We start from the raw sequence: 21,682 nt of genomic DNA on the forward strand, positions 1-21,682 counted from the left end.
ATTTTAACATTCTCAGTCACTAATGGACTGGAAAGTACTTCACAGTTCTCTTGTGATTTAAAGACATCAATCTGTTTCTTTTCTAATTGAGAACAGATCTATTTCCTGAGTAAGTACTGCACTGTTATTAGCAGTTTTGCACTCTCCATGCAATAATGGCTTATACCTTTGGTTTGATTTAGTTTCTGTACTTGGTAGAAATTCAGAACATTTCACTCACGGCTGCAGGTGGCCTCCTGCACTCCTCTCAAAACCTCTCACAGCACCTCCCCTTCCTCTCTCTTTCCATTACAGTAAATTTGAGAGGAAACCTGTCTTATTCTCCGCTCCAAAAGACAGACAGACACCAGTACTTCAGCTCTCTGCTAGCTAACGCATCTAAATCAAAGAATTCATAACTCCAATCACTGAGTGGCACAACATTGCAGGCTGAATCCAACCAACCAGCTGCTGCTCACCAGACACACTATTCACCAACACAGCTGATAACTAGTGATTTTAACATTTCAGTCTTTAAATCACTAAAACTCGCCAATTTTCCATTACACCTATTAAACTGTATCCCCTATCCCCAGCAAAGCAGTCGTGAAACCACTGTGCTTCTCTTCAGAGACAAACATTTCAGAGGAGGCAAAGACAGTCAGGAAGTACTTTCAGGATGAGGTGGTTGCGTATGTTTGGGTTTGGCTTGGTTTTTCCCAAACAAATACAAAGGCTTTACTTCAAATCAGATCATCTCTGTACCAGAGAGCTCCTGGGGATTTTATCTCCCCCAGCTCATTTCCAAGCACCTCCACATCTCACAACTACTTGTGAACTGACCTTCCCGACACCTTGCAAAGCATAGAACAGCCAACACCTTGCCTGAATTGAAAATACAGGAAGCAACAATGTACTGTAGCATACCACACACAGAACACAGCACATGAAAAATGTCCTTAACAGAGCTTATTAATTTGCCCACATTCCCACAGGCAACACATCCCAGTTCTCCCAAACCCCAACCATACACCTTCCCCGCACAGGTTTGAAGACATTTACTGTTCAATCAAGCCAGACAACATTTTTCTCTTCCAAAATGGGACTGCGTTATGTTATTTCCATCTGCTTGGGGGCTAGACAGTAAACACACTTCACACTTACACCAAAAAAATTAGAATTTTAGAGACAGCTGAAAATGTCCTGAGGCCAGGCCCTGCTCACCAGGGCACACTTACACAGCTCCAGTTTAAATACCACCCTAAATGCCACAGTGCAGTTAACTAAGAACACCAGGAACCCAGGAGTGGGGCCCTCCAGGCATTTCCAGATACTCTTGGAAGCCTTAAATTAAACAGACTATGGTAGGACCATGCTTTATTCCATCTTTGTTACAATATTCACCCCAGACACTACATACAAGGTCAGGCAGTGCCTAGAAATCAAGCAGCGGCCCCTCGGGGCACCACAGTTCACCTTGTCCGAGTTGATGATATCCTTTTTGTTGATGGTGCCTGTGTTCTCCGACTCTACACCGCCCAGCTCCAGGATATCCCGCACATCTGCACCCGTCGCCATCTCTCCGCCTGCCCGCTGGCCTTCTCTGTCGCCGTCCTGTCCGTCCCCTCCAGCTCTGGGCGGGGGGAAACCAGAGGGCCGGGGTTAACATGCACCTCCCGCGGGGGCTATCCCATACACACACACAAACACACATGTGCGCGTGGGTATATATATTATATACACGTATATCTACATACGTACAGGCATACATATACACACACGCAAGTGTATACGTACATACACACACAACCCCCTCAGCCGCCTCCCCACCCCCCTCCAGGCCCAACAACGGGGCCTTGTACCCAGCCGGTCGCGGGGGCCACGCGGGCCGAGCCCGCGGCCCGGAGCCCCGCGACGGGATCCCGGAAAGCCCACGGGGGGACAGGCGGGACGAGGCGCCGCCGGGGGGGTCACAGCAGCCGCGAGCCGAGCCGGTCCCGCGCTCACCCACCGGCGCCGACTCCGCAGCCACCGGGACGGTGCCACCAACTCAGCGACCCGGGCAGCGCCACTTCCGCTCCCGCCAAGAAGCGGCCGGAAGTGCCCGGAGCCCTTTGGAGGACGCACCTCGGCGCGGGACGGTGGGAGGAGGGCTGTGGGTCGCGGGTTCGCGCCCCCCTCCCGGCGGGTCGCGGCCGCCCCGGGCCCGGCGCCGCCTCCCCCGGGGCCCAGCGGCAGCACCCGGAGCCGCTCGGGGCCGACCTACCTTCTTCCCCGCTCAGGGCGGAGAGCCCGCTGCAGGCGGGACGCGCTCCCGCGCCAGGAGGTGGCAGCACAACCGTGCTCGGCCCGGGCCCGACCGGTGTCTCCGAGCCTGGCCTGGAGCCGTCGCCCCGTCTGCGGGAGCAGGGGGCTGCAGGGCGCACGGGGTCTTCCAGGGTGCTCCCACCCCCCCCAGCTGCCCGAGGCGACAAGCCGGGGATGCCCATTCGCCCGGAGCTTCGGTGATGGGTCGCTGGGCTCTGCTTCGGCCGGGGACACCAGGACTGTGGGGCAGGGCTATAGAGGCTGACCCCAACCCACCTCCCGCCCGGCACGATGGCAGGGGGCAGCCAGCTACAGAGCCCGGCCGTCCCGGGGGTCTTGCGGCTGATCCCGGTTCCTCGCAGAGCTCATGAGGAGTTTTCCCGTCTCCTCACTGGGTCCCAAGGCGCTCCCTCCCAGCTCTCGCACCCTCCAGCTCTCCCTGCCAGCTCACGGCTTCACCAGTGGCAAGCCGGCCGTGCCAGGTGGCCACCTGCCAGGCGGGTGCTGCACCCTGTGGCACGTTCAGGCTGCCCATCCGGGTTTCGTTTTACAAAGTGTCTGCTCCTTGCATTCACGCTTGGCAAGAAGACCCTCCCGAAGCGCTCTGGGGCTGCAGCACTTACTGAGGCCACAGGCAGCCAGGAGTGAAAGTTGTATTAATAGGACTGTCCTGTTTCCTCTTCCCTGTGGGAGGAAAGAGAGGGGGGAATGGGGAAGGGGGGACTTTGAGAAATCACCTTCCTGCTGCATCGAGGCAGGAACAAGGCTGCCTGGCAGAGGTTCGTCTGAAGCAGAAGGTTTCAGCATGAGGCACAGAGAGCCACAGGGATCTGCCAGCCACCTCAGATAGCCCAGGGGAAGGGGTGTCCCTGTAAAGTTCTCCTGGGCAGCAGCCCCAGGATGAGATGAACCTCACTGCATCAGGGTGACTCCTGCATGCAGCCCCTCAACACCAGCCAGGCTGTTCCCATCCCATTGGCAATCCCTTCCCACAGGGACTGGCACATCACCTCCACACCAGGGCCCAGCCAGCACCAGTATGCCCAAATGGGAACTGGGGATACCCCTAGAGTGTCATTTAACCCCTTCTGCCCCCTCCTACACTGCCAGGGATGGCTTTTAACATCTTGGCTCTTCTTCCCACAACAGCAGAACTGATGCCAAGGTTTCTGCTGTCCTGCCCATTTGCTCTCAGCTCTGCCACATCCACCCAAGTCCTTCCCCCATGAGAACACGTTGCCATTCCTTAATCATTTCTAGCACTTTTCCTTGCTCTCTTGCCACATCTAGCCTGGAGATGGGGTCCATGCTCCCACAAGGTGGGTCTGCAGAGAGAGACAGGGCTTTGCAGTCTCACCCCTGCTCTGCCTACCTGGCGAGACAGGTACGGCTTCTCCAGGGAGAGCTTTGTAAGACCAGAACAAGAAGACCTCTCCTTTTGCACCTCATGGGCAGGTCACAGTCTGTTCATGTATTAAACAGTACTTACAGAAAACACAATCAGTCCCAAAATAAAATCCAGGGACAGGTGGTCATTCAGTGTCCTTGGGTTTTGATTATATTCCCTGCTTTTAGGCCTGACCTGCTCAAGCCTGGCTTCCAACCCTATCCAAGCAGGACTCAGCCCAAGCTCTGCCCCATTGAAGGGTGATCAACTCCTCTTCAACAAAGTCCACAGCAGGTTTTGAGCTTGTCTACCTAGGGTAGCAGCTTTTTAACCTCATAAAAGGTGGAGATTGTGGGCAGCTGGGTTTCATTAACAGCCTGCTTCCCCCACACCTCTGTGAGCATGGGTGTCACTGTGGGGCCGTGTCCCACCTGGAGCTGTATGGATATGCTATCAAAACACATTAGCTGGGTGCTTCTGCTGAACTGATTACCAATGGAGCAATTAGCACTGCCTTCAAAGGGACCCAGAGATGTTGCCTCTGGACAGCACCTGCTGCATCCCAGAGTTTGCACAGCCTTCAAAGAGCAAAGGGACACAGCTGGAGACCTTGGTCAGCCTGCATACACCTTGTTCATCCTTGAGAGTCCTGTACAGGGACACATGCCCAGGTTTGTCACCTCCCTGAAGAACCACAGTCCTCCCTTGCCAGGGCACGGGGAGAGTCCAGGCAATACAGTGGGTCAGGGAAAGCCAACAATACTGGGGACCCCAGTGCTTCTGCACCCTGGGGCTTTGGCGGAGTGACAGCAACAGCCAGCACCACTTTCCTGTCACTGCAACCTCATCGTCCACCTCCTGCCATCCTGTGGGCACAGGATACCAAGCCTGGGTGACCTCACTGCCAGCCAGAAGGGGTGGGAGGGATGTCTCCCCACATTTAGCCCTGACAGGAAGGCAGCGCTGGACGCCTCTGGGCCAGCTGCCTACCCACCCCGGGGCCCTGGGGGAAAGATGTGCTTCATGCCCTTTGCCCGTGCTCTGGCTGCCAGGCATGGCCAAAGGTGGCTCCAGGCCAGAGGTGTGCGTACCTCCAGCCCAGGGCTCAAGGTGTGCGTGTCTCCCAGCCTGGCACCAGTGGAGGAGGACAAGTGCAAACACTGTGGCCAGTGGGGTGGGAGGAGGTTATCTGGGGCCCAGCAGTAGAAAAACTCTCAGTGTGTGACTAAGGCATGATAGCACCAGGTGTGGGACCAGGTAGGGCGAGCAAGCTGGGGAGTTATCGCTTCCCCGTGGGTTCAGGTGCCTGAAGCCAAATGTTTCCTAAGGGTGCGGTGACAACCACAGCCCCGTTATCACGGCGCCTGGCCCACCCCAAGCAGTGGGGATGCAGGGGCAGGCTGCTGGACCTTCCCCTCGTGGCAGGGATGGGACATTTCCCGCTGACCCCCTGGGAGAGGAGACAGCAGCCCTGGAAGCATCCTTCAGCAGGGACACATCAGCCCTGGGGACCCAAGCTCCCACCTCTTGTTGAGGCAAAGAAAGATCTGTGTCAGCCCCTCCAAGCACCTCCAAACCATCACTCCAACCCCAGAGCACCCAGGCTGTGTCCCAGCTCCAGCACCCTCACCCCTCCCCAGCTCCATTCGGTCCCAGTGGACTGCAGCAACCCTAGGGTCGAGCCCTGGTCAAGGACCCCTCCCAGAGCTGCAACTCCCCTTCTCCCCATGGCCCCTCAACCCTGGGCCAGCTCTGTGGGACCTGTTGGTTGCAGCACAGGGGATCCCCATGAGCTGGGTCATTCCCAGAGGACAGAAACCCACCCGAGCTGCTCTTTCACCCCTCCTCCAGCTATAAAACCCGCGGGGCCCCGCTCCTGCTGGCAGGTGACTTCATGGTGCCAGGCCATGCTGTGGCCATGACTCACCCCTCTGCTAGGAGGTGTTTCTCCATGCCTTGCTCCTTCCCTTCCCTGCTTGCCTCCCCACTGTGCCAGTTCAGCTGCTCCCCAAAGCCACGGGGCTGTGCCTTAAGGTTTGCAGGGGGGGTCAGGGACCTCAGCATCGCCCACCATTATGGTTCCCAGGGGCCTTTTTACCAGGAGGTAACCAAGGGGGAAAAGGAAGGCCAGGCTGGTGGCAGAACATATGGCCCAGAGCAGGGTCTGCATGGCCCCTGGTGTGGGCACGGTAGTGTGGGTACTGTGGCATTGCCCTGCTAGCCAGCTTTCCCTCTGCACCATCCCTGCAGCAACCCAGCATGTGATCCAGGACACCAGAACCTGCCCCAGGTGGTGCCAGCCACAGACCCATGGGTTATATGTGAGTAAATAAGCTCTTCAGGCACCAGCCTGGCTTCTCCAGAGCATCCCCCTCCCCTCTCCAGCACAGCCACGGCACAGGACACACTGCTAGTGCCACATCTCCTGCAAAGCAGGGTTCCACTCAGCTGACGGGCATGTTTTGCATCCCCGCGTACCCCTGCCAGGACAGGCCAAAGGACTTTCCAGCTGACCGTGGGTGCACAGACCGCAGGCAGGGATTGCACCCCAGCCCTGCCTTCCTCAGTACTGTTTTCTTGCTGCCCTCATCGCTTTGCAGGGCAGGTTTTGCTGGGGACAGGACTGGGCTCCCTCCTCCAAAGGAGAGTGCATCTTGGCCCAGGCAATTGGAAAAAGGTGTCTTTTATTAACAACAAATTAACCATAATTGCCTTTTCCACTACAGCCGCTCCTCACCCAGGTGAGGTTCCTAGCCATGCCGGTCCATGCGACCGCCGTGCTCCATCCTGCGCCTGAAGGAGTGCCTTGCCCCAGGCACGGGGGAGCGAACCTGAAGCAGCTCTGCCCCGAGAAGGAGCCAAAGAGCCTTCCCCTGCTCTCGCCTCCGTGTAAGTCAGTGGCAGCAGAGCCGGACCTCGTTCCCGCCCTAGTGTAACGATGATGAAAGGCGAAGAAGAACTGGTTTGTGCTCTGATCTCAGAGCTGAACCTCAAAACAGCCACGGACCGTCACTCTGGCTCCCAGGATGCTTAGAGAGGACGGGACAGTAGAGCCAGCCTTTCCAGTGGGACGGGATGGTTGGAGAAATTCATCGTTCCCCTGGAAATAAAAATAATAATCATAATAAAAACACAAAGCCAGAGATTACTTATACACACACAAACACGCAGGCACGCACTCTCTCCCCATCTGGCTTTGCCAGCCTGACTCATCGCTAATTCAAACAGCCCACACCTTTCCCTCTCCCTCCATGTGACAATTTGAACAAGTTTCTGGGGAAGAGAGCAATTTTGCTCCAGCCACCCCACCAGTGGACCCTCACCCTTGGGTACCAGGGTCCCAGGAGCAAGACACCCCCAGTACCTCATCACATGTCAGTTGTATCTGCATGAGGTTGACTGTGTTAGGACACCTCTCAGAAAGTGGGGCAAGCAGAGGGTGGAGGTGGCTGTGGAAAGGACAAGTGGTATTGAGCCTGGTGGATCTGTGACACCTGTGGATGCAGTCCCATGGTCCCATGCCCAGGCCTGCAGGCAGGACATGGTGTCACCCTGCCTGGAGACACCCACGCTTTTCTATCTGCTTAGAGCAGACCCCAAAGATGAGTGATAACCACTGAACCCAACCCCACTAGCCACCCCTCAAGGGGACATCAGCCCCCCTCTGCCATTCCTATCTCTTCATCCAGCCTGACTCCCCCCAGACGCAAGCAGGAAACAGGGAAGAAGCGGGATTAGCCCAGCCCATGCTGGCAGCAGAGCTACATCCCATTTCCGCTTGCGGCGAGGAGCCCCAGGGCATCCCCCAGCCCTGGCCGGCCGCCGGAGGTTGCGGCAGCAGCAAGCACAGGAGGAGAAAGCCACCACCACCACGGGCCAGGGCACTGCACAGCCCATACGGCACACACTCTGCGCTGCCAGCATGGTGTCAGGTCCAGACAAGCCCCAGCCTTCAGAGGGATGTGTGCATCACGGGTAATCAGCCGTGGGAGGGAGGGAAGGAGAGATGGAGCCAAACCTGCTTGCTGAACTCGGGACCTGCCAGCACACTTGTGCTGAGTCATCACCTATTAACGCAGGGAAACCTCAGCACCTGAACTCCACCAGGCTGCTGGGCCACCCCCAGGAAGGCAGTAGGGACAGCACACAGGACTGGGCAGCTGCCACAAACCTCTCGGTTGTGACCACAAGACCAATGCCACAGAGCTCCCGCTGCGGGGGACAGTGGGATAGGACCGCTCGGGAAGAAGACAGAACCAGCAAGGCTCCTGGTATGGTTTCGGCTGCCGTTCCCCTCGGGGATGACTCACCGCAGGACCAGTCACGCCATCCCGGTGCTGCAATTGCCCCATCTGCAGATTAGGGAAACTGAGGCACAGGGAAGTGGTGTGACTCAAGAGCTGTTGCACAGGAGATGCTGCTCAGATGCCGAGGCTTGGGCGTTCCCCATCGATCCTCCACAGCTAACTTAAGCAGAAATGAACATCGACGTAAATATTTACTGACAAGCAAGCCCAGCCTCACCCTCTCCTCTTAGAAGAGAGCTTTAAAGTAAACTCTCCTGGCTCTTTCATGTTTACATCTTGTTTATTTATTATACAGCAGATCACAATATTTCAACAGTTTGCATATAAAGAAAAGTAACATTTCGGAGTGCAAGAGACCTAACGTGCCCAAGCAGAGAAATGTTAATTAACAATATACACAGACGGGAACAGTGCACTTCCCAAAGCCGAGACTCATCTGTGTTCCCAGCTGGAAGAAAAAATATATTAAAAAACAGAAACATTATATATTACTGCTTTGTTTAATTTACAACTTGCTTTGCAGAAGCTGCACATAAAAAGACTCATTTTCTTCTGAGTTCTCTTTTCTTTTTCCCTCTACGAAAGTTTCAAGTATAGCAGAGACCTGGGCATTCATAGCTGGACTCACTATCCTTTACATACTAAATTTAAAAAGCAGCATGGGGAAGGCAGCTGCAGCAGTACCTGGTATCATCCTGAAGGGAAGAACAAGACAAATGAAAGCAGACAAGAGCCAGGAGAGCCGTTTTAAGCTCCTGAGCAGAAAACTGTGGGAACGGCCAGGATAGATTGCCTGGCAGGGTCCCAAGCTGGCAACGGGAGCATCCCCACTCCCTGTGCAAGGTGACACTGTGCTGCCCACCCCTGCAAACCTTTATAGCCACAAGCCAGTCAGGTCCCACCCTCGCCCCATCCACTCTAGGATTTTGGGTCAGGTTTGTTCTGATGGCCATAACCGACAAGGCCAGCAACCCACTTCCCAGTGCCGTGACCCACGCACCCAGCAGGCACAGGTCTCCAGCCAAAACCTGGTCAGAGTCAGCCACCACAGTCTCTGGAGCCAGGTGGGTGCCAGGATTTGAGGGGAGAAGGTTAAGCTAATGCCAAATACAAGCCAGGAGCTTTGGGGACAGATCCCTGCTGCACCAGCCCCCACCACCTCCACTCACCAGGTGCCTGGCTGGGGGGGGGGACCCTCCAGGCACAGGGTGCCGAGTGGTGATGTCTGGGCAGGGGCTGGAGACACTTCTTGCAGCTTTGCTCCCCATCTACACCCCAAAGCAGCCCTTCCCCACCACTCAGCTGGGCCCAGCTCTCACAGCAGGGGCAGGAGGAGAAAACTAGTTATCAACTACAAGCAGGGAAGGGCTGGGCGGCTGGGCTGCTTCCCAGTGCCGTCCCCGGCCCGACACTATTTACACCGTGAGCTGGCTCTGGGGACACCAAGTCCAGCCGTGGCCCGGCGCTCACATGTGCCGCTTCATGTGCAGGGCAAGGTGATCAGAGCGGGAGAAAGCCCGCTCGCAGAGGTGGCACTGGAAGGGCCGGTGCCCCGTGTGCTTGCGGTAGTGGCGGGTCAGCTCATCAGAACGGGCAAATTTCCAGCCACAGCCTTCCCAGGTGCAGTGGTAGGGCTTCTCGCCTGCAGAGAAGAGGGGGTGTCAGTGGGCTTGCAGGTCCCCATCCTCCCTATGCCTTCACTCCAGTGCTCCCCTGTCCAGCAGCCCCTTTCTGGGAGGGATCGCAGGCCACCACCTTGAGGAGAGGGGAGCCTGCTGTGTGCTCATCCCCTGAGCACCCGTTTGACCCACTTTTTCTTCTGTCCCGTCTCCCTGTCCTTCCCCATGTGCTCTGCTGTCCCATGTGCCCTGCATGGGGCCCATTCTCTGGGCATCCCTGCCCCACTGCAGCGTCCCTGCATGTGCACCGATCCCACCCCAAATTGTGGGTGCTCCCCTGCCCATCCCAGCTGTGGGGTTGGCACTATGTGCCCTGTCCCAGCTCTGCCAGGGGTCTCACTACACACTCCGTCTGTCTCCCCTCTCCATTCACCCTCAGCCCAGCTGGGGGGCTTCTCTATGTGCCCCCCTCCCCCTGCTCCTTCAGGGACCCTGGGCCACGAGGACAGGCGTCATGGTGGTGGTCTCACTGTGTACCTTGGCTCCCGTGTGCCCCTGCCCGGCCCCACCATGGGGGTGCTCCAGAGGGCATCCCCACTTGCATCCTGCCCCACAGGCAAGACCCCTCCGTGCAGCCCAGTGCCGGCTGTGGGGTCCCTCTGAGTGCCCCCACCCGGCGCCACCACCGGGACCCTGCGTGCTGCCCCCAGCCTGACGGCAGGGCTCTTCTCCATGTGCCCCCGGTGCCACCTCCCCCGGCGCCCCTCCACCCGACAAAGCGGGCTCGCGGGTGTCACCGTGCGCCCCGGTCCCCCCACCCGGGACCCTCTGCACATCGCTCCCTCGCACCCTTACCCGTGTGGGTCCGCATGTGCGCCTTGAGGTGGGAGCTCTTGGTGTAGGTCTTGCCGCAGCCCGGGTATTCACAGTTGTGCGTGGCCGTCCGCTTCCGCGCCCACGACCGGCGGCCGCGCTTGGGCTTGCAGTCCTCGGGGGGGGCCCCGGCCGGGAAGTATTCCAGCACCGGGGAGTTGGGCGGCGTGACCAGCAGCCCGGGCAGCCCTGCCGGGCCCGGCCCCTTCAGGGGCTCCCTGAAAACACTGAAGTGTCCATGAAACTGCGGCGGCGGCGGCTGGGGGGCGAAGTGGGGCGCGTAGCGGTGCGGGGCCACGGCGTAGTGGGGCGGCAGGTCGGCCAGAAGGTGGGGGTCGGCGCCGGGCAGCGGCTCCTCAGGGGGCCCCAGGCGGCCGTGGGCGAAACCCGGGTAGGGCAGCGGCGGCCCCGGTACCGGCCCCGGCCCGGGACCCGGCGCCACGCGAGGCTTGTGGTCGCCGCCGCCCGGCCCCAGGTACTCGGCGGCGGGCAGCCCCAACATGCAGGCGCGCTCCTCCGGCTGCTCCTTCTTGATACGGGGCCCGAAGGGCTGCGCGGGGTCCAAGGGCAGCGGGCGGGCCAGGGCTGGGTGCAGGGGCGGGTGGTGATGGGGGTGGTGGGGTGGGGGGGGCCCGCCGGGCACCCGCAGCTCCGTGTATTCCCTCCGTTGCAGGTCGCAGTGGCCGGGCAGGTCCGGGGTGAGCAGCTCGGCCACGTAGCTGTGGCCCTGGCCCTCGGGGTAAGGCGCCGGGAACTTGCCCGGTGTCGGGTAGGAGCCGTCGCTGTCGTAGGTGGTGCCGCAGCTCTCGGGGGTCTCGGGCAGGGGGTAGTTGGGGCCGGGGCCGGGCGGCCCCTGCCCGCCGCTGCTGGTGTGCGCCAGGATGAAGTCCAAGTCCACGAACTTGCCCAAGTCGTCCTCCTCCCGCTTGACGGCGGCGCCGTCCTGCTGCAGCATCCTCTGCGGGGAAGAGGGGCGTCAGGACCGGCGGGGCCACGGCTGCGCCGGCGCCCGCCGCTCGGGCACCGCGGCCCGCGCCTCCCGCTCGGGGCGGCGGCTCCCCCCAACCCGTCCGACGGGTCGGCACCGCTCCGGCTGCGCCGCCCGCGGAGCGCCCTCCGACGGCGGGAGGGGGGGCCCGCCCCCACCAGCCGGGCTGAGCCCCAGCCCGGGACGCTCTGCCCTCGTACCCCCCCTTACCGCCCCTTCCCCGGTGCCCGGTGCTTACGTGGAGCATGTCGGCAGGCCGCTCCTCTAACGGCAACAGGTTGGCGAACGTGGAGATAGAAGGCAGGGTGCTCTCGTCCACGGCCGCCGCCATGGCGGGCCGGGCGGGAGAACCGGGGCCGGGGCGGGCTGGGGGAGCGCGGTGCGCGGAGCCCGGCACCGCTCCGCTCCCCGCGGCGGCAGCGCTGCTCTGCGCCGCCCCGCGCCCCTAAGCTGTTAACAGCATGGCTGTGCCCCTATTGGCCCGGCCTGCATTGATATTCACCGCCGCCGCCTCCCATTGGCTCCCCTGTCTCCCGAGCCACGCCCCCTTTCCGGGGGCTGCCCCGGCGGCTGGGGGTCGGCGGCCCCCCCCATCCCGACGGCGCTCCCCGTGCCCGCCGGGGCGGCGTGGCGGGGGTCCCCGCGCCCTCCCCGCCACACGGGGGCCGGTGTGGATCGCAAAGCCCGGGGTCCCTCCTGCCCGTCCCCACGACGTGAGCGGGGGACAGCGCTGCGCTGACGCCTTGCCCCACTGTGCGAGCGGCGAGGGGGGGCTGTAGATCGCAGAGCCGGGGGTCCCCCGGCACCCTGCGGCAGGGGCAGTGGCCGTGTCGCGTGTCAGCGTGCCGGAGAGCTCTGCTGCGGGGTTACGCCGGCCGGTGAGCCGCGGGGGTAGCCGAGCGCGTCAGCGAGCAAAGGTGCCGTCGCAACGGGCGCTGGGCCGGGGTGGCTGAGCCCCGGTGCCTCCGCACCACTCGTCTCATGTAACAGAGCCTGTGAGGCCGCGTGCCCCGCGCCGGTGCTGTCGGTGAGGCAATCAGCAGCCCAGAGCGCGCCAGCTCCCATCTGTCCGCACGCAGGGTGTGTGTGCGAACAGAGATAACTGCCCCGCAGACCCTGCCGGGGGGCTGGCACCCTGCCTGCATCGCTTCATCTCGCCCCACAGCCCCTGCGGGACGTTTGTCTGCCCTGCCTGGGGATCGGCACCGCAGATGAGCCTCTGACCGCTCTGCCATGGGGGCTACAGGCTGGCCGGCTCACCCTGCCCACCCCATGGAGCCCCTGGAACAGTACTGTCCACCCAGGGACTTCCCATGGCGGGGGACATGAGGGGACTGGGATGTCCCACCTCACAGGAGACGCCCAGGTACTCCACTCTGTACCGCCGAGTCAGGACATGGCACAGAGACCCAGGGCACTGGGCAGGCCTCCCCGGGGACTCTCTGTCACCCTGTCCAGCTCGTAGCGAGACCTCCTCCGCTTGGCCCCCATCCAGCCAGTACCAGGAATGGCCCTGCTACTGTTGCGCTTGTCAAGAAGCAATGGCCCTTATCTCCTGGAGCCTGTCTCCCTGCTTTCTGGGGCTTTCCATCCCCAGATACCTTTCTAAGAACTGGGGCTGCTGCCTGCGCTATTCAGAAGCAAGGAGACAATTTAAAAAAAAAAAACAAATATAAACAGCAAAGGTGAGGTGCGCGCACACACACGCACACGCCGCTTCTGGATCCAAAGCTACTCTACCAGTTGCTTTCATCACCATGCTTTAATTATAAGGGTGGAGCATTGCAATAAATTATTTCAGTAATCCGGTAGAACAACAACGATTCAAATCTTCCCCCTTTTACCAAGAATCCCTGCCCTGGTTTCCAGAGCACACGCTGGGTTGCTGCCTGGGCCCCGCATGCCCAGCTGCCGGCGAGGGAGCGGGTTTATTAATGCCACCCGCCGGGTCGAAACACACGGGCTGCAAAGTTCTTCATCAGAAAAAATCACCTCTGAAGTGGCAAAGAAACATGTGGGCATCACTTGAAATCCCTTTTAGCCTGGCCCCCAGAGTAGCTTATTTAAGTCACCGGTTAATCCCATTATTTGCTTCTTGGCCAAATAATAATTAATAGCAAGGCAGTTCCTGCCCCAAACTTGTATAGATAAGTGAGAGCAGATGCCACAGAAGACAAACACTAATTCCACTTGGTTTTCCCCTTTTCCAAGCAGTTTTGGCGTCTGCACCCATGCAGTCCTGGCTTATTTTAAGAGAGTCATTGCCAGCAGATTTGGTTCGTTTTTACAGCCAGTATTTCTTGCAAATGTGGGATATTCCCCAGGAAACTCTTATTACTGATGCTATGGTGGGAGGGTCAGAGCAGAGAACAGCACCACACCAGGCACCACACCAACACAAGCGCTGCCAGCGCTGACCACGCAGGGAGACGGAGAGGGTGGCACGCGAGTGGTTTGCCTGCTCTGAGCTGCAGGGTGAGCACAGAGGGGTCCCCGCCACAGGTCTGCCAGCCCCTTCACTGCAGAAGCCTCCTCCAAGCCAAGAAGGAGGTGAGCAGGAGCAGCTGAGCCGGTATGTGTACAGCCCACTGTTGACAGAGGCCCATTTAGGAAACGAAGATTATCTCCCACGCCACTACAGCAGGCTGTAAAGTTGCTGGCATCCCAGGAGATCAAACGGCGTCCCGGTGAGAGAGCAAACAGAGGGTGGGAAGGGCCATCCGCCCAGGCGATGGCCAAAGAGGAAAGGGTTAATGGTTATCCCTGCTCTTGGCACATTTAGCAGTGGAGGAGCACGCCATGCCCAGTGTGCTGGAGGTGGCTCCATCGAAGGGAGAGCATCGGCAGTCCTGCCAACACTGCCATGGCACCGCAGCACCCTCCCCATGGCACACAGCACACCTGGGGCGGGCAGGGGGGTGATTCCCTGTGGCATGCTGGAGATGGCATCAGTGCTCAGCTTGCCTGGTGGGGCCCCCAGGAGACCCCAGAGGCATCCCTTACCCTACAAAACACCATGGACTGAAAAACACACTCACTGTGTCCCACCCTGTGCTCCCTCAGCTGGAGCTGGGGGCCTGGAGTGAACCCGGGGACTCCTCTTCGGGGCATCTCCAGTGCCCCCTTGCCGGTGGGAACTACAGAGCCCTTCCAACAGCAGCCATGGCATCACAGCCCAGAGAGCTTCTACTTTGGTGGAAGGCAAAACCTGAGCCCCAAAAGCCTTGCAGGGGACCCCATGAGGAGATGCTGTGGGGACCCACGCAGCAGGACGCTCTGGGCTGCTGTGACACTCTGGGGTTATGTCCCTGTGAGCAGAAAGTGAATCTGTCTGGGTTTTACTCTCTGTCCTCCCCTCTGCACAGGGCTGGTCTGCCTGGAGAAGAGTCCAGGAGCCTCCAGACCTGCCCGCACACCCCTAAGTCCCCTTCCCCTCCTGGAAAGAAAAGAGGAACTGAAAATGAAATTAAAGCATAATTCAATCCGGAGCGGGTCCAGAGTAAAGTCATCTGCTCTTATCGTGTGCTGGCAGGCTCTTCCCGCTCGGCAACAAACACAATGTTATCAGGGCACAGAGGGCAGATTCGTTTGCACTGGCCGAGAGAGCTGCTGTGTCCGCCCTGCCTGCCCTGGGCCCGGGGAGCTCCGGGATGCACGGCTGAGGACCAGGGCTGCTGGGGGCTCAGAGAGGCAGGGAAATTAGCCCCGGGATGGGGTGCTCTGGCTGGAGGCCACATTCAGGCTCCCCACGCAGCTCTCCAGCTGGGGGAGCCAGGTCAGGTCCCTCCCAGTGAATGTCACCATGGAGTAAATGCTTCGGAGGAACAGGGCTCAGGGGTGACGTCTTTGCCTACGGGAACATACATGGCCCCATCTCCCACAGGTGCTGCCCAGCTGCCCGCTCACAGAGGCTGCCGAGCCAGCAGAGCCGGGCACCCCGACCCCCGGCGTGGCAGCATGGCAGCACCATGGTACCCCCAGACCCCACACACGCTCCCGGCCCCATCACAGTGCCTGGACCGCATCCTGCTTTGATCTCTGCCTGCTGCCTGGCTGTGCCCCGGCGGCTGCGCGGCCAGTGCAGCCCTCTCCGTCCTTCTTTATATACCCCTGTTATTTTTAACTCTGCCTACGCAAATCCCGAATCCGGAATGAGCAGCGGCCAGGGGCCAAAGGGAAATGGACATGGTGCAAATTTCCTGCCCTTTTTACCTCTCTTCCTCTATAATACACAGCAACGTTTTTCCTCCACTGCTTAACTTTCACTGGTACAGGAAAACTGAAAGCACCAGACTCTGCACAGAGCCACAGGGTCCAGCACCAAGATGGACAGCGTATCCCCTGGCTCGAAGGGGACATCGCACTCTGCACAATGCTGAGAGATGTCTCAACCCATAACGCACATCGCAGCCTCCATCAGCAGCGCGACGTGCTCAAAGCATCCGGTCAGCGTGCCAGCCCAGGGCCACAACCTGCCCCCTGGCTTGACGAGCCACCCTGGCCCTAGCCAGAGCAGCTGGTCTGGACAGCGGCCGTGGGATCGGTTTGCTTTGGCTGCCACCTCCAACAGCACTGGAGAAGACCTGTGCCACCACAGCATCTTCAGGGGTAAAAGGAGGATTTGCTGTTTTCTGGTTCCTTGTGAGAAATGGAGGAGGCCAGGAGGAACCCAGGATAATTTTCCCAACATCTCTGGTTTAGTCTTTAAAATAAAAGCCCCAACATGCAGTACCAGCAGGATGTATGGAGAGTTCCACAATGGGCGCCGTAGTACAGCTGCACAGCACAGAGGATATGTATGTTAGAGCCTTTCTCTTATGCATTGGGAATTAGTACCTGTACATCATGTATGAGCAATTCAACTACAAATGTTTCAAATAATCCAGATAAAAATCTCCACCAGTCTTTTCTGAGAAGCCTCCATCCCTCCTCCCCAGCAATACTCAGGTATTCAGCCTCCAATGAACCTGGACTCTCAGCAGGTAGGGAAAACCTCCCTTGTCCATGCACAAAGGCAGGGATAGTGCAGGTGCCAAGCCCAGCGCCAGTCAGCTTTGCTCCATGCAGGTCCATGCTGTTTCCCAGCCCAGAGAAAGCCCAGCTGGCACCAGAGGGTGGGCAGCAGCATGGCCATGGTACACAGGGCACTGCCACCCCGGCGGGGGAACAGCTTTCTGATGGGAGCTGTGGCATGGGGCTGAGGGAATGGGCTGTGCCATGAGTCATGGCACCCATGGGGACACAGCTCTGGTGTGAGGCAGCAGAGGACAGCCCGGGGAACAGCAGAACAAGCAGGGAGCTGGGGAACAGTCCTGCTCTGTGTGGAGGCTGTTTTCCAAGACATCTGGTTTTGTTATTCCTCCTATGCAGCTCTCTGCCCACAGCCACCTCACTGGTGTATATCACACACCATAGGGCACTGCACAGAAAAGCTGCCCCACCACCGTCCTGTGCTCCTGGGACACACGCTGCACTGAGGCCACACACTCCAGCACGGGATGCCGGTCCGGCTCGCAGCTGGCTGCACGCGGATGCCGCGGTGCAGTTGTACACACACAGCCTGTGAAAGTGCATCCTCCTGCCTGCGACACACGCGGCAGCACCCGGCAGGAGCAGCGGCCGCCCCGCGTCGGGAGCAATCCCCTTTGCGCTGGCGTTACATAAAGCTGCTTCGTTCTGCTTCAGGAAGTGGCATGTAATTACCCAGCCTCACTGGTAGTAAATGGGTTTGCAACACGTTACAAAAGGCTGTATTATTATTTCTTTTTTCCCTAACCGTGCTCATGTGCTGCACTGGTGAGCTCATCCCCTGGGAATACTGGCTCCAAAATAGATTTTCTCCCTTGTTGGAAATAATCAAATGGGAATCCAAGCTGGCCTAGCCCAAGCCCAATTCCTCCCTTTGTTCTGGGGCTCTGGCAGTGAAGGGGTTCAGAGTGGGGCAACAGGAACTCGCCTTCTCTTTAATTGACCTCCGATGATGAAACAATCAACCAAACAATTTAGAATGTGCATCCAGTGAGATCATCAGGAAAACTTCTCCGGGAAGGAGCCTGGGGAAAGGAAGGTGCCGGTAATCCACCTGCTCCAGCCACCTCAGCGGGCCTCGCTGCGTGGCACAGCATGGCACGGCACAGCCACCCAGCGCCCCTTGGGCTACCTTGCTGCAGCTTCACACCAGTAGCCACCTTGCTGGGGCCAACACCAGGGAAGGGGGCAGCGGTACCTGCCCCAGCGGGGTGAACTGAGGAGGGACAGTGTTAAATGGCACGACTTCCCATCCACCACGATGCCAGCCCCACTGGCAGGGTCACAGTGTCACCAAGCCCAACCTGGATGTCCCCCCATCCAAAAAGCAGGGGGTTGGCCAGAGCCACCTGCTCCCATGGGACACCCATCCTCCTTGTTTCCAGCCCCAGCCCATCCTTAGCTGCTGGGTGCCCATTTATCCCATGCCAGCGCTGAGTGGCAGTGCTGCCCATCTCTGTCCCTAGCCACCCTGGCCCCTCTGTGAGTGCTGCCACCCCACTGGGCATTTCTAGGACAGGACCTGCTATTCCAGGGTGCTGTGAAGTGAAAACCCTCCCATCCCCATGAGGGCTGCCTCCCTGGGGATTTCCATCCCTGGCACACTTTCCCCAGCTTTTCACAGCCCAGCGGGAGGGCAGCCACCCGGGAAGGGCTGGCACGGCTCCCTGGCCCCAGCTGCGCCCCAAGGCTGCCCCGGCTTCCCCAGCCTGGGAGAGAGCAGGCTCCAGCTTGGCATGCGGCAGGGGCTAATTTTGGCCCAAAGGGTTTCCCTTCAGCAGACTCTGCCGCCAGCGTGGTTTTGAAGACAATCTTAGCTGGAGTCTTCCTTCCTCGGCTGCCAGTGACCCGGAGCCAGGCTGGTGTGTTTGTGTTGTGTGTGCATGTGTGTGTGTATCTCCAAACCGCAACAAATATTTCATATTCGTTTTCTTTCTTTCTCTTTTTTTTTTTCCCCCTCCGAGCCCTTGGCTGTGGTATTTAAATAGTAGGTGTGGTCCCGGTGCTGTGTGCCAAAACCAACACCAGCTCCGGAGCAGATAACCCTGCGAGCAAACGCAGCAGTGAAACCATGCCGAGCTGCCGGGAGAGCCACGACGGGACGGGCAGCATTGCTCGGTATGGCCATGGCATGGCCCCGCAGGCAGGTGGCAACCAGCCACGTGGCTCCCTGACCCCCCTACACGAAGGCTTGGCCAGAGGGGCCGGGGCAGAGGGAGGAGGTGGGGAAGGCAGCATGTCCAGCTGCAGGGCCACACACTCACTGCTCACTGCATGCAGCTGGGAGCTGTTTGGGATGGACTGGAATGGTCTTCTGAGTTATTTTAATAAAACAAAACATAAGACAAAACATTTTTCTTATTTGTCTGTTCTCCACATTATAAACAGTCAAAAGAATTTTTTATTAAAAATGCTACTTTTCTCCCAAGAAAGTGGAGTGCGACCAAGTGGGAGAAGTCCCTCCAGTGTTTTAAGAGCAGCTTGCAAAGAAACTTTCTTACGCCCTGATGTTTTTCTCATTCAAGCCAAAAGCCCTGAAATATGGTGAACGTCATGTATTTCAGCATGAGTCACTTGGAGAGAACTGGCTGCTTCACCTACCCTAGCAATGCTGGTGGTGCCAGCATGCACTGGGAGTGGTGGAGACAGTGGGGATGGAGGAGACCTCTGGGTGCTTTTGGTCCAAGGATGGGCAGAGATAAATCTGGGCAGGCAGGAGAGGGATGAAGAAAGATTGCTGCAGACCTAGAGCCCAAATCCTGCCCTCCATTTCACTGGGGCTGCAGCCATTTCTGGGGATGGACAGGGGCTGCCTCAGAGCAACTGTCAAGTTTTGAAGTTTCGTGGCATGAGCATGATCCCCAGGAAGCTCACAAGGTCATCCACGTGTGTGCGGCACACGTGTGTGCAGGGCTGGCAGAGACGCAGCCGGTCGAGTGAGAGCCACAGCTATGGCAGAGTCAGTGCCTGGCTGCCTGTGTCCCCCAGGGTGGCACCTGAATCCAAAAAGGTGGAGGAAGGTCCTTGTCACAGCCTTCAATCCCCAAGCTTTCTGCAGGGCTGGTGGGGTGGCAGGATCCTGGGAGGGGAGGTTCTCACAAGGTTTTGCTCCCAAGGGGACCTGGTTGCCATTTGCAAGCAGTGGAGTAGCAAGAAAGTGCCCTAGGGGAGGAATTAGGGGGAAGACTGAGGTTTCCCAGCCCCAGCATGAACACCCCGCTCTCCTCCTCTCTCCCTGGGTGACCCTGGTGTGGCATCACCATTTGCTCCTGCCTTAAGCCCTGTAAGAAGCAGGTATAAGCGGTACTGCCATCCCATGAGTGTGCTCCCAAACTAGAGACCACCACCCTGAGGTGAAGGGTCCCTGGGACCCCCAGCTGCCGGGGGCGATGCTGGGAGATGGGGATGCTCCTCTCCACCTGCTCCAGCACACTGCTGCTGGGGCTAGAGCCCAGCAACCTGCCCAGAGGATGACTGGGGATAAGTGTCCTCCAGCTGGACAGTGTCCAGGGGTGGCCGTTGGCTGCTTGTCCCCAAGCTGAGCTGTTGCACGGCCACGGCCGGGCATGAGGCAGGAGCAGCCAGCACACCCCTCCCTGCCTCCCGGCCCCACAGTGGCTGCAGCGCTGGAGCGGAGCCGGCCGGGTGTGCAGCGCTTCGCCAGCAGCACAAGGCGCACAGCGGGGCCAGGATCCACCCAGCCCGTGGCAGAGTAGGAGGGTCCTTGGCAGACGAGGTGCTACTTTAAAATCCACAGCCGAGCCGGCTCCCTGCCCAACCTCGGCGCGTGTTCAGGCTACAGGCAAACAGCCCCGAGCCCAAACCCAACCTCTAGCGGCCTCCATTTTCCCCAGCTCCATCTTCCCTGCCATGCCTCGGTCCCGCTCTGCCGCTACCTCCCACGTGCCAGCAAGGGGATCGGCGCAGCTGCAGTGTCTCGGGGCTCCCCAGAGACCACGCAGCCCCACTGGCACGTGTCCCAGCGCAGAAAGGAAAATAAGGTTCGGATGTCACCTCCCCAGTCAGGAGAGGAAAAAATCTTTCCAGCAAAACACGCTTTTAATTCCTCACTGACCATAGCCAGTGTCAGAATCCCAGCCACCCAGATTCCCGGCCAAACAGGGAATTTTCCACCTACATCAAAGCAGAGCTGTGCGGTTTTGCAGGGACGGACACGGAGGCCATGCCCTGCGCACCTGACCGCCTATCTCCTTGTTTTGGAAAGTGGCTGTGACCGTGAGGCACTGTGCAGGACCCCCTGAGGTCCCCTGCTCCCCACCATGCCAGTTCAGTCTCTCCTGCCTCCCCTAGAACCCTATGCACTGGGGACGCAGGGGATTTTCTCAGGACCAATGGCCCTAAAGCCACCTCCCCTCCCAGAGATGTGGAATGCATGAGGCCTGACTGAACTCATGGTACATGTGAGGGTGAGTAAGCTGCTGGAGCAGGGCATCCAGGGCACGTCTGAGCCCACACCATGGAGTAGGGATAGTCAAGGGTGTTGGAGAGTAGATCTCCATGTGTTTAGACTTGTAAGACCACCCTGGCCGAACTGCTGCCCCTCATGCATGTCCCCACTTCCTTCCTTCTGCTCTGGGGCTTGGGCTGCTGGGGGGCAGGGGGAGTTTCTGGGGGGCTGCAGTGGGGCTGTGGAACTCTCCATGGAGCTGGGGTGCTGTGCAGGGCTGGTCTTTGGGCTGCCTCTGGGGCAGTGGGCAAGGGACCATGTGGGGGGGAGCCCAGCCCCACTTCCCAGGCACTCCCCACACCAAGCCCTTTGCAGACCCTGCCCTCGCAGGCTTACAGCCCAGGGGTGAGGGTCTAAGGAGCCATGGGGCAGTAGGCAGCTACCCCCCTCTGCCCAAGGGAAGACCCAGTCCAGCTTAGGGGACAGATATGGGATGGGAATGTTGGGTGGCACAAGATGTCCAGGGGCCAGTAGAGTAGCACTGGAATGGTGCTGGGAGGAGGACGAAAGCATTCCTTGCTGCCCCAGGGTATCAGGGGCTGCCACATCCTAGTGGGACTGTGGCCCAGCCTCGCTCAGAGAGCTTGGGTGGATTTAGAGAGCCAGGATGCTCCTTAAGTGACTCAAATCCAGGTTTGGCCCAGGGAGTCTGCTACAGCTCACCTGGTGCAAATGGGGCCACAGCAGGCACAGGAGTTTAGGACATGCTGGGGCTTGGGGGACACC

General features: G+C 59.2%; 2 protein-coding genes across 9 annotated transcripts in view; both read right to left on the reverse strand.

The window, feature by feature from the left end:
* Nucleotides 1-2,035, reverse strand: part of DMAP1 (DNA methyltransferase 1 associated protein 1) — a 40,523-nt gene extending 38,488 nt beyond the window's left edge. For 4 of the 6 annotated variants that reach the window (XM_074906332.1, XM_074906335.1, XM_074906337.1 and 1 more), the window contains exons 1-2: nt 1,991-2,035; nt 1,456-1,612 (exon numbers count right to left, since the gene is read on the reverse strand). In XM_074906332.1, coding sequence (XP_074762433.1) covers nt 1,456-1,557 — 102 coding nt within the window. In that variant the 5' untranslated portion in view covers nt 1,558-1,612; nt 1,991-2,035. Of the gene's footprint in view, nt 1-1,455; nt 1,613-1,841; nt 1,881-1,986 lie in introns of those variants that run through there. The other 2 variants (XM_074906333.1, XM_074906334.1) reach the window with 2 other exon arrangements.
* A 4,082-nt stretch (nt 2,036-6,117) lies between these two features.
* KLF17 (KLF transcription factor 17) lies at nt 6,118-11,914 on the reverse strand. Of its 3 annotated transcripts, XM_074906341.1 has the most exons (4): nt 11,699-11,914; nt 10,455-11,430; nt 9,451-9,622; nt 6,121-6,773 (listed from the first exon to the last, which is right to left on the reverse strand). In XM_074906341.1, exons 1-4 carry the CDS (start codon nt 11,789-11,791, stop codon nt 6,704-6,706), a joined length of 1,311 nt encoding a protein of 436 aa, XP_074762442.1. In that variant the 5' UTR covers nt 11,792-11,914; the 3' UTR covers nt 6,121-6,703. The 3 variants fall into 3 exon arrangements, with proteins under 3 accessions (XP_074762445.1, XP_074762442.1, XP_074762443.1); XM_074906344.1 differs by lacking the exon at nt 9,451-9,622 and having other exon boundaries at nt 6,118-6,773; XM_074906342.1 differs by lacking the exon at nt 6,121-6,773 and having other exon boundaries at nt 8,242-9,622.
* Nucleotides 11,915-21,682: the final 9,768 nt, after the last annotated feature.

This window comes from Athene noctua, chromosome 5 (assembly GCF_965140245.1).
Source record: "Athene noctua chromosome 5, bAthNoc1.hap1.1, whole genome shotgun sequence".
Classification (NCBI taxonomy): Eukaryota; Metazoa; Chordata; class Aves; order Strigiformes; family Strigidae; genus Athene; species Athene noctua.

Excerpts from the sequence above, each read along its gene's own strand:
- KLF17 (XM_074906341.1), bottom strand. The coding sequence starts at position 11,791 with ATGGCGGCGGCCGTGGACGAGAGCACCCTGCCTTCTATCTCCACGTTC. Across the intron at positions 11,431-11,698 it reads GGCCTGCCGACATGCTCCAC|AGGATGCTGCAGCAGGACGG; the intron begins GTAAGCACCGGG and ends TCTTCCCCGCAG. Across the intron at positions 9,623-10,454 it reads GCACATGCGGACCCACACGG|GCGAGAAGCCCTACCACTGC; the intron begins GTAAGGGTGCGA and ends TCTTCTCTGCAG.